General features: G+C 42.7%; 1 protein-coding gene across 1 annotated transcript in view; it reads right to left on the bottom strand.

Moving 5' to 3' along the window:
* frem2b (FRAS1 related extracellular matrix 2b) overlaps positions 1-11,642 on the bottom strand; it is a 46,260-nt gene extending 34,618 nt beyond the window's left edge. Inside the window, exons 1-2 of the mRNA XM_028419855.1 lie at positions 6,492-11,642; positions 5,291-5,380 (exon numbers count right to left, since the gene is read on the bottom strand). Of these exons, the coding sequence (XP_028275656.1) occupies positions 5,291-5,380; positions 6,492-11,502 (5,101 nt within the window). The 5' untranslated portion in view covers positions 11,503-11,642. The remainder of the gene's footprint in view (positions 1-5,290; positions 5,381-6,491) is intronic.
* Positions 11,643-12,141: the final 499 nt, after the last annotated feature.

Below are 12,141 nucleotides of genomic sequence, written 5' to 3'. Positions count from 1 at the left end.
ACACAGTAATTTTCGACAAACAACGTTTTAGTCACTGGATTATGTCTAGTGGAAAATACCAAGGTGAAGAAAGTCTGTTTCTAGTGTTGACCATAGACTGCCAAGGAACTGAAGCCTTCACTGACAAGATAACAACAGACCTATGGGTGACATCATGTATTACCTCAAATTGGCTGTGGGGGCCACTCCTGGCATTGTCATCCCATAAAAAATATGTCCATCATTCACTTTCCTTTTTCCGCAACCATGCAACAAATAAAGCTCAGAAAATCTGAAGCCAGAACAGCTAGCATGCATCTTTGCTGTTATTTTTGCTAGGAGGACTGCACTTTTTCAGTGGTATGTTGTAGCTAATTAAAATCTATATGAAAAAAAAAATAAATTCTAACATTTACAAAAAGTTCTGGGCCCACATTATACTATTTTCGGGTTCGGGGCGGATAAAGAAAGATGGATGTGGCCTGTGGACCTTGAGTTTATGACCTGTGATCTACAGCATGTTAAACTAGCTCCAGATTACAACATATGGACCTGCAGTTGACACTTTGAAACTGGAGTTATTTCAAAAACCTAGAGGGTGCCATGCACTTGGTGGTAGTGTGTTAACAGGAAAAACTGACTGGTGTCCTTTGTTTCCATCTGGTCATAGTAGTGCAGTACTTTCCCTTTTCAGTCAAAGGTTTAGTGCTGTTGATTTGAATGATTTTGACACCGGGTCAGATTTTGTGTTTTCATGCGGACATAAAAAAATGGCATAAGTGTGGAGAGAAACGGCTCTTTGACTAAATATGGCCTGTTTAGCAGCAATCGGCAAAAATAAACTTGAAGAGTCCTCAAACTGATGGAGTGGGAGTAATTCAACATATTTGGACAAAGAGAGCACACTGAAAAAGACTGAGAAACCGTTACTGGTTGATTTGATGCTTAATATATAATGAAACAATAAAACCTCTCCTCTTCATCTGTTTCCTTTCTTGCCCTGTAGGGTGAGCCAATCATTAATAAAGTCCTTTTAATCACTGTGTAAGATAAATTACATCGGATCAACCCTGCTGCGAATCACAATGAATGCTTGATCCTCCTATTGATGAGCACAGGTTCCTTACCTGATGATTCATCTCTGCTGTTCACACGCACATTAAAGCAAAAATATCTTGCTGATATGCCTCATTAAACCATGAGGCTGAACTGAGAAGGCTGAGTAGCAAATATAACTGCATTGCAGGCAGTTGAGAAAATTATAACACAAAGTTAGCTACTGATGACATGAGGGACCAGACAGACACAAATCACTCTCCGACTAAAACGATTAGCTTAAATCCTTTCTGTAATTCAGTTCTCATTCCCAAAGTAAAGCAGCTGTTACCCAGGAATAGCTCTATAATCAGCTCCCAGATGTTTTATCACAAAACATTTTTCCAGGCCGATAAAAATACTATCCTAATATTTTATGAGTGTCAGTACAGATGGACCGTGAAGAAAACCTTGCACCCTAAAATCTCTACAACCCAACAACATGTCCAGCTATGTTATTTGCTGAAGCTCACAGCATACTTTATGCATATGATTCATACCAGAGGTCCCAAGGACAGAGGGATGTTATACCTACCAAGAAAAGTATAGGGGAGACAGTTTCATTAATAACAGGATAGAAAAGAAACTGCAGAGTCATCACCTGCGCTGTGATGGGGATTTTATATATTATAGCAAACACAAAGTCGACACTAACCTCACAACTGCATGTGAGTGCATGCTCTGCCTTGCTTGTGTTGTGCTCTTGCACGCTATGGGGTGTAAGATAATCCCTCCTAACCTGGAATTAAACAGGAGGGGAGACACGGGAGATATGCACTCAATGTCACAAGTGATTACACCCCGGTAACACGGAAGATGTTGACAACCCACATATCATATGTTTCTGCAGCCCAAAATGGACTGGAGGATTTATTAGGTGGGTGTATTTAAAGTGACCTTAACTTATCTTGTTACTCGGAGCAGAAATTAAAAACAAAACATCCTTCTTGAGGTTAAGGGCTCTGCAGACGTGCATCAGAAACTGGAGAGCAAAAACATTCCTCAAGGTTTCAGGGCTTCCTTGTGAGAACAAATAAAGATCCAGTCAGGAATTTGCTCTGCACTGCATACTCATTTTACAACAAATTAGAGTTATTGACTTTAACTCGCTACACTCCTCCTTGTTCTAAACAAGTCTCATTAGTCAAATAGGACAAAAACGTCTGGCACATTTTTATGAGCTAAACTACTAATGATCTTTTTCTGCATGTAGCTCAATGAAAGAAAAAACAATAAGGTGGCAGCGAGTGCATGGAATGAAAAACAAAGACCAGAGCAGCATGTCTGTCATTAAGAACATCCGTGATGCTGACTGACTGGCTGGAGGCAACCAAAGATTCAGCCCCATAAACAACCGCCTGGGAATGCCAGGGTCTCTGTGTGTGCTTAGGTAAGCTCACCTGAATGCACCTGAATCCCCAGGAGACAAGGGGAGGGCTGGAGTCCACTGAAACACAACAATTAACTGACACTGATTGACGAGCGCAGCCGCCCCCCGCCCCGTACATCTCTCTCTCCCTAACACACACACACAAATATCCAGATACCAATCTTTATTGTTCTAAACAAGACACTTTCTAAGTAATTAAAGAGGTTTGTGGCCCGCGCCTCTATTTGTTTTGTTGCTATCCAGGTGTGAAGTTCCTCCAAAACAGACGCCCACAAATTAATATGTGTAATTTCAGTCCTCTGTGATTATTCATTCAAAGCTTTGACAAGCTTGACAAATAGCAAGACATACAAGCGGCTCTGGGAAAAGAAGCCCTGTCATCTTTGTCTCTCTTTCTTTTTTTTTCTTTTTTTTTTTTGCAAAAGCCTCTTAAATATAGCTCTAAAGGCACATAGTGGCAGGTTCTGACATAAAAAAGACACTGAAAACAGGATAAAATGACACAAAAGTCAACAAATTACCCATGATTATTAAGTTACAGGCGATTAAAAACAACATTCAGATGTTATGTTTTTTAATTTCCCAGCAGGATTCAGATTTTTATTCACACTCTAAGAATCTAAAATGGAAGCATTTTGTGATATGGCCTAGTTGCCATGTTGTCATTTGTAGTGAAACCATCTGCTGTCTAAATTACACAGGCCTTATTCATCTACCAAAAAAACATTACTAAGGGTCTGTCATGTGTTCATCAACCCCCTTAAAGCAAAAGCTTTAACACTGCAGCCAGGACCCCAACTGTGCCAAGCCCAGGATGAGAGCAGGTCACGTCCAACACATCCTTCTGTTCATATAGCACTTACAGTTAAAATAGCATAGCATTGTGACAGAGAGGAGCTCAATTTAAGACCAAAGACTTCTCCTTGTAACAAGACAATCCATATATTAGACAAAGTGTGACCCCAGCATCAGTAACTAAAACAACCTTGTGGTGAGATGTTGGACTGCCATGAGTATTTGGATAATGCATAATGGATGGCTTGGTACTTTCCATTTGCTCTTTGTGGAAAAAAAAACATGCCAAGAGTAAATTAGTGCCCTCCCATAAGTGCCATTCACAATGGAGCTTAAAGAACTCCTGTGTGGTGCACTAATCCCATAATGTGGACTCACACAATTCAGCTAGATCTACATGTATGCTATACATAAAAACAGGCCAGTCACACACTGTGGTGCATATTAATCAGCACCAAACTGAGACATATACTTAAAGCTGTGCATACATTCACACTTCATCACAGCTGCTGGATGAAACTCCACCAGAATCCCACTGAGCAGCTGCGAGATGAAAAGTAACTTTTCACCCTAAAAACATTGGCAAGTGCAGTTGGTAAATTTCCCAATGAACTTCAAGTGAGGAGGAAAATGTTTTCCACTGCTGAACGTGACACAGTGCAGCTACGTGCCAGTGTACCATTCAGCTCCTTCACAACATGGCTGCTGCAGGCTCTGTCTGGGGATTTAAGGCAGCCACCAGCAGAGCTTAAATCTTATTATAAAAAATGTTCACTCACTGCCTCACAAGCTGCAGTGCAGTGTGTGTCGTGTCCTTATGTATGGGTCATCCAATAAGACTATTCATTAATTTGCTAAGCTGTTTAGGTGCCACTATAAAGCAGAGTGTCAAGGAATGACATTTTGTGTGTGTTGCAGTTTTTCCACTTTGTTTTGTTGGAGGACTTGTCTTGGAGGACAGAACATGGCACAAGCTGATTTGAATCCTTTTATCATGTCTAAAAGTGTTGTAAAAGAGTGAATTTAATTGCCAGATCTGGCAGATAGACTGCCAGTGTGGGCATACCAGTATGTCATCAGGCATCAAGCAAGCAACAAAGAGAAAGAAAGTGACAGTGAAGCCCGCAGAGATCCATGACAAATAACCCAAGTGAGACAACAAGAACTGATGTAACCGCACTCAGCAACAAAAAAAGCTCTGAATGGGCTCAACACTTGCCCACCAGCTCAGGTAAAGAAATGTCACTCAGCCATCACTCATTTGCACCTCGTCCACCTGTTGGAATCGATTTCAACCTGTCTATTATTAAACTGAAGACACAGATTGGTCCAAAGAACTGAAAAAAAAGAGAAAAACAAAAGGTACGGCGGCCCACTGAGGTGCTTGTGGGAAAAGAGTGCCCCGTTAGAGTGTTCCTTTGTGCTCACTCATCACAGCTGAAGGGTAGCAGAAAGGACACACTGTCAGGCACGCTGCTTCTGCTAATCGGCAACACCGGCATGATTGCCTCAAACCAGTCACTGAGCCTGTGCCTGATTACATATCCACAGCACAGGATAGGTCTTTGCTAATTGCTTCTCTACTAATTAGTTACTTGCTAAATCAATCATTATGTTCTAAAAAAAAAACAAAAAAAACAATGAGTGATTCCGGATGCGTAGCATGAGACTGATCTACCTGTGGTAGTATTTGCAGCAAGACTAACACGACTGCTCAGATAAAAATTTAATGAGCGGAGAAGCTCTGACATTCATTTTTTTTGTCTGAGCTACTGGTTGAATGGAAGCTAACAGAGCATGGCAGAAACAAAAGTTATCTATAAACAGTGCATCTTTCCTTCTCATTTGCTGCAAGCCTATTTTCTTGTTTACTAAAGCTGAAAAAAGAAATGTGTGAAGTTATAGCTCTGGAAATCGTCTTTGCACACACCTTTGGCTTAGTAATACTGCTTAATTAGGCACACAGTGAAGCGCAAGCAGGTTGAGCTTCAAAGCCAGCCAAGAGGAGATTTTTAAAAAAGAAAAACTTACCACTGTCTTCAATAGAGAAATAAAAGATGTCATTTGTAGCATTGTCGCCATCCCTCAGAACATAGCATACGTCTATGTCATCGATTTCAGCTGAAAAGAGGAACATTTGCATAAGCCTCTGCAAGGTTTACATCAATTATGGCTAGAATGACAGGGAGGAAAATATGCAATTTATTTTGTTTGTCAATGGCTATGCCTGAACCCTGTTTTAAGAAGCAGACAGAGGCTGTGTGATGAAACGTGCATGCTGATATTGTCGAGGGAGTTTAAATGAAGAACTTGCTTGGTAGAAAGTGCCATATATCTAAAACTAAAACTCCTGAATGACACTGAACATTAAGAATAGTCTGTCTGTTGGGGCTCCATCACCTGTTGGGTTTCCCATCCTAATTACACGGTGCCTGGCAGAATTCTTTATAGCTCTGAGTTTGTAAGATTGTGAAGTTTACATCTGTTGCTGTCTTCAATATTTGATGTCAAAATATGTCTCTTTTAAAGGGGTCTGATGCATGAAAATGCAGAGCCAAAATGTCCAAATGCCCAGGAGATAGTGTCTTTATTTACTGTATGTTTACTCTTGTGAGAACTCTTGAAATATTGAACAGGCCTCAAGGGAAAAGCATCTCACAGTGGCTCAGTAAATAAAAGCAGAGAATGCATGGACATTTGACTGTGCACCAATGCCGCTACCATTTACAAAGATACCCCTCTGGTCTCTTTGAAATGTAACTTCTGTACTGCACTGTGGTGTTTACAAAGCCAGTGATTTGCTTTGAGCCAGACTCCCGTGTTTCTATTCCTTTGACACGTGTGCACGTACACATCATCCATCAGCATGGCTGTAATTTGTGTGCCTTCTGTTAGAAAATATAACTCTGTAAATGCACAAATTGCCGTCAGTTCTATCCCAAAGTGAAATACATTTAGCATCGTTTGAAAAAAATGCCCTCCCCTGGTGAGGTTTGGTCAGCCTGAGGCACTGCCACACTTCATCCCTGGAAATAGTAACTCTCATGAGTGAAAAACAAAAACCTTTATGTTTGATCTCAGCATTTTTGCAGGCATTTAAAAGGATGTACTTTTAGCAGAGTAAATTCAGACTGGCATTAAATTCTTCAGAGAATTAAAGAAAATGCTTTCAATGTGCACAAGATTATAAAATCAACCAGAATGTCATAGGACTGCAAAGTACCTCTCTTACCTTGTGTGAAGGTGTTGATTGTGGCATTTCCTTTGCCAAGGTTGATCAGGTAGCCGTGTTCTGGTGCCACAGTAATCCTAAAGGTCACAGAATCCTGAAAGCTGTCTCTGTCCTCTGCTTTAAGTGTCTTACTGGTGATTACAAACCCAAGGTGGCCGGTCTCCAGAAGCCGCAATGTTGGTGCCCCCTTGTTCACTACAACCTGTGGGACCCCATTATCTACAGGGAGAACAGTAATCTTCATGACTTGTGCCTTTCGAGTCTCAAACACTGTGTCAGGGAAGACGTAGAAGCCTGTGTGAGTGCCATCGGTGACAGTGAAGGAGAAACTGTCCTCTGCATTCTCTGTGCCATCATGCTTGTAGCTGATCAAGTTCTCATTCAGATCCTGCTTTGTGAAGGAGGTGACAGGCCGGGTGTTGTTAAAGAGCAGGCGACCATGAACTGGGATTTGAGTGACTGTGAATTTTAAAAGGCGGTCAACTGTGTCTCTGTCCTCAACCGTTAGCTCAAAAGGTGTAATGAGTTTGTTTTCTCCCTCAGTCACCACCAGGCTGTGTACTGTCACTACAGGCTTTTTATTGTCCACGTCAGCGATGAAAATGCGAAAAGTGCGGAAAACGGGGTTGTAGCCGTCCGTCACTTCAAATTCAAAGCTATCCATTTTCACTTCATCATCAGCAGTGTGGATGTAGTAGACTTTGTTACCAGCCAGCTGGAGCTGTGTAAAGGATGAAATTGGCAGCCCAGGTGTGTCTGTGCACTCTAAGTGTCCTCTCATTGGAGCGCGGGTGATTGTAAAAACCAAATGCTCATCTGGGCTGTTATGGTCACTTGTACTGAGAAGGTCTGTCGTCAGGGTAACCCTACCGCCTTCCTTCAGGGATACACCTTTACTGACTACATCTGGGAAAACCATATCAATGCCACCAACTGTTACATAGAAGTATCTGTCAATCAATGGGTTGATTCTGTCTGTCACGTCAAACTTGATGAGGTCTCGAATTCCTTCCTGCCCATTATGTATGTACACAATTAAACCTTGATCTATTTCATTCTGTGTGAAATTCATTCCAGTTGTAATATTTTGCAATTCCCCTGAAGGCGTAGTTCTCTGTAAATACCCCTGACCAGGCCCGTATCTAATAATGTAAGTTAGCAGACTATCCTCAGAGTCCAGGTCTGTAGCTTTTAAAACATTGCTGTCAATGACTTTCACATCACCTATCTCAATTTCAAGGCCATCATTGATTGCCATCCTCGGGGTTTCGTCATCCACGGGGATAATCATAACTATTACTGTTTTCTCTACACTGAACTTTCCATCTGTGAGAGCGATATCAAAGCTGTCCTCTGTGGTCTCTGAGTCATCATGCTCATACACAATGCTGGAGGCCTCTCTGATCTGATCCAAGGTAAAGTTAGACACAGGGACGATGCCAGTGGTGAGCTGATTGAGAATAAATCCGTGCTTGGGGGGTTTGGTGATGATGAATGTGAGCTGATCAGAGGGGAGATCTGCATCAGCACCATTCAGAATGGGGGTGTCGATGACAATATTCATGCCCTCCATAACTACAAACTCTCTCATGTAAATCTCTGGCTTTTCATCATTAGACGGGATTATGGAGATGGGGAAGAAGTGCCTTTCAGAGAAATTGATGCCATCTGAGCATCTGAAGGTAAATCTGTCCTCTACTGGCTCCATGCCTTTGTGAATGCTTTGAACATAGTAAATGTGATTCTGTCTTATATCCTTGATGGTGAAAGCGCTAATGGCTGTCCCCGACCTGGATTTCTCAGAACCTGGTGCTGGAGATATATTTTCCACATACCCTGAGGTGGGCTGCACAATAATCGTACAGAGGAGGTCATCACCGGGAGTGTCAACATCATCAGCACTTATATGAAGAATCTGAATGACATTCTTCTCTCCCTCAGTAACAGTGAATTGTGGACCCACAAAGACCTCTGGAGCCTGGCTGTCCAGGGGAAGAATAGTTACATGTACCCTGACACCAGTGATCTTATTCCCTCCTACAGTCCACTCATCAGACATGTCCGTCAAAGTGAGATTAAAAAAGTCCTCCTTTGTGCTCAGGCCTATCTCCCCACTGGTATGAGCGTACATCACCAGGCCATTAATGATATCAGCTTGGGTGAACGTGTCAGATGAAACACCTCTCACCAGGATTTCCCCTAATGATGGCGGGTCTTCAACAATGAAGGTCAAACGAAGGTCATCAGTGTCCTCATCTCTGCCCTGAATGACATTACTTGTGATTTCTGTAGCTCCATTTTCCAGGACATCTATGAATGAGCCAATAGTGCCAGCTGGGAGACTGATAGTTGGAGTCTCATCGTCAATTGGCTTTACACTTATCTTTATAGTTATTGGGACAATGTGCACTCCGTCACTGACGTCGAGTTGTATTGAATCCACTATGGATTCAGCTCCGTTATGAACATATGAAATTGCACCATTTCCAATATCCTCTAGCCTGAAAGTGTCTCCTTTTGTCATGTCTGTGAATGTAAACTGGATGTGACCGTGGAGTGGTGGCTGAGTAATAGTGAAGGTTATCTTTTTACTGTCTGTGTCTGTGTCTGAGGTGTCAAGCTCAGCACTTGTAAGGATGTGTCTGCCGCGCTCAAGCACAGTGAACCCAGAGTTTGTTATTTGAGGTGGCTTGTTGTCTACAGGTTTTAAGAATATGGTGAAAGCTCCTTCTACAATGTTTCTAGAAACATCCTCAACAATGTACTTAAACTGCAAAACATGAGTGGTAATTCCGAGCTCAAGATCTGGTGGCTTGTAGGCTATTTTATGGTGATTTATTTGTGCCTGAGTGAAAGTTGTAACTTCAGTGTCTGGCTTTTCGGTTAACACCAGAGATCCCAGTACAACAGGGTTATTCTCATCTGTGTCTGTCGGCGGTTGAACGATTATGTATTTGAGATCCCGATCCTCTGAGTCCAGGTCAGTGTAACGCAGGAATTTTTTTCTAAGGTAAGTAAGTTGAAACTCGTGCACAGTCATTTGCAGGGTCGTTCCAGGGTACAGTTCAGGTGGGAGGTCATCGACAGGCAGAATTTTGATGATGAATGAGCTCTGCCCTGATTGATTTGGTGGGTCGTTGTCATCCTGAACTCTAAACACAAACTGATCCATGACTGTGCTGGTGCTGTGGGGCCCAATGTGCTTGTAAAAAAGTTTACCATCGGTTATGTCCTGCTGCAGCCATTCTGTCACTACTTTCTCGTACATTTCATCCTCTGTATTAAACTTCCACGTTGAGGGGTCCTCCGGGGCCTCAGACTGACGCAGCATGACCTGCCCAACTGTAGAAAAGGGAGGCTCTACTGTGAATTTTATTGTCGAATCCTCCGAGTCGATGTCAGCTGCACTGAGCATAAGTGAGGAGATTGGCATTATTTGGTTTTTAAATAAAACCAAACCAGTGTTGGCATTGATTATGGGAGGCTCGTCATCTGTTGGAACAACGGTGATGGGAAACAGAAACTCTACCTCATTAGTGCCATCTGTCATTCTGAAAATAATATTATCACTGTATGTGTCACTGCCGTCATGTTGATAGATGACAACTCCTGCGTCAAGGTCAGCTGGGGTAAAAAATTTCCTTCTGGAGCCCAGAACGGTTAACTCTCCATGCCTCAGCCCATCAATAACAGTTATTTTGACTTTATCTAAATTGTCCTCGTCGCTGACTTCCAGATTCTGTGAGCTGGATAAAGGCCTCGACTGACCCTCATACAGTAACTGTCCAGTGTTCCTGGTAACCACAGGGGCCAGCGTGTTCATAGGCTTAACCACAATCATGAAAGCAAAAGGGTCTGACACAACCCCCTCTGTGTCCACAACCTCAAACTCAATCTGGAAAATCCGCTCAGTGTCTGAATCCACAGCAGGGGGTTTGTAGGCGATTTTCAAATCTTTGAGGTCTCCTTGGTAAAACGAGGTTATTGGTAAATTCCTATCATCTGTGCTCACTATGTATCCCTCCTCAAAGGACAGGGGGGACGTAATGTTGAAAATTAATTCATCAGGATTAGACTCTATATCCTCTGCAGCCAACATATCTGGGGTTATTGCTGTCATGACAAATTGGTCTACTTCCATCATCATCATTGCAACAAAGCTGGGTTTAGGAGGTGTGTTGTCCTCTCCCTCTTTAATCCTGACCAAAATCTGGAAATATTCCTGCTTCAGCAAATTGCCTTCTTTATCATGTAGCTCCACAAGCATCGGGGTGTAATCTCTGTTTGGTGACTTCACAGCAAAAGTGTGCTGATAACGTGTGTTCATTTTAATAAATTCATCACAGTCCACCATTGTTCCGAGCCCGTCTTCATCCACAAGTTTCCCATACCTGGGCAGCACGCTGCCACTGGAGAGCGACGCTATTTTGCACTGCTGCGCGCTTGTATCATAGGTGAATTCTAAGATTCTTCTATCAATGGGATTACTTGTGCCGAGCAGTTTCTCGACAGTGAGCGGCATATTTTTTGTTAGCACTTCCAGCTGTGTGAAAACGACCTCCACCTCCATCATAAAGGGGATTATAAATGTATCCGTCTGGGTGTCATACCTGAGTTGCAATCTCACTCTGTCCCTCGGAGGACTTCTGGAGCCAAAGTGAGAATACTTCACGTCGTTGGGGCCAAATTCACACGGAAACTTTTTCGGAGACAGGTGCCCGGGCCTTTGAGACAATGGATCATTGTCCAGGACTGTTATACTGCATCTATCACCGGGCTGAACTTGGATAACCAAATCGTTGATAGGATCAATGAAGACTGATCTCCCGAAAGGCACGCGGATTCCATTATTGGCAACCAATATCGTGTCTTCTGGCAGCTCCGACTTTAAAGCGTATGATAATCCATAGCTGTCAAAAACCTGGGCGAACGCATCACCTGTCAGAATCACCGCGAGCAGAATGAAAGCAGCACCAGTCCCGTGCAGATGCGGCTGAATAATCCAAGCCATTTGTAGTGTGGAGGAGACGCGAGGAGACGCGTTGAACTTTGCGCATACACCCGTGTAAACTACGTACCTCGGTTAAAGTTGAAAGAGTATAAAATCGGAGCGGGATAATATCACACACCTATGAGCATTAAGGTGCACCATTCTCTCACAGCAGCTGTGCACTGATAACCTAAACTTCATACTCCTGCTTTGCTGGAGTAAAGGGAGAGACACGCCCTCCTCCCAGCCAATTGGTCCATGTCTCCGCTGGAATGCGTTTGTCAGGTTTCAAATGGACGTGGCTTGTGTCATTCTGACCAGAGAAATCGATGCCGATGTATAAAGAACCTCATGAGGCGGAATAAAGAAAAAGAAAAAAATAAGGTGACATTTAGATGTGAGGCATCTCCTGTGCAACAGTCTGCAGAACGATGATGTGTCATGGAAACGATGTTCAAAAGACTTAAATTTAACACCTACAGCAGACCAACATAAAAAACACGTTTTCAAAAATGATTAATCACTCCTAATAATAATTCCTAACAATAAAATAAATGATACCAAAAGGAGATCTTCTATGGAGCAGATCTTTGTCTCCCCCTCCTGGTTCATGCTGCTGAAAAGGGAGAATGGTCTGCACACATCCACATTATTGTCTTC

The sequence above is a fragment of the Parambassis ranga genome, chromosome 13 (genome assembly GCF_900634625.1).
Source record: "Parambassis ranga chromosome 13, fParRan2.1, whole genome shotgun sequence".
Classification (NCBI taxonomy): Eukaryota; Metazoa; Chordata; class Actinopteri; family Ambassidae; genus Parambassis; species Parambassis ranga.
Note: the sequence above shows the minus strand (reverse complement) of the source record. Positions and strands in the feature narration are given on the sequence as shown.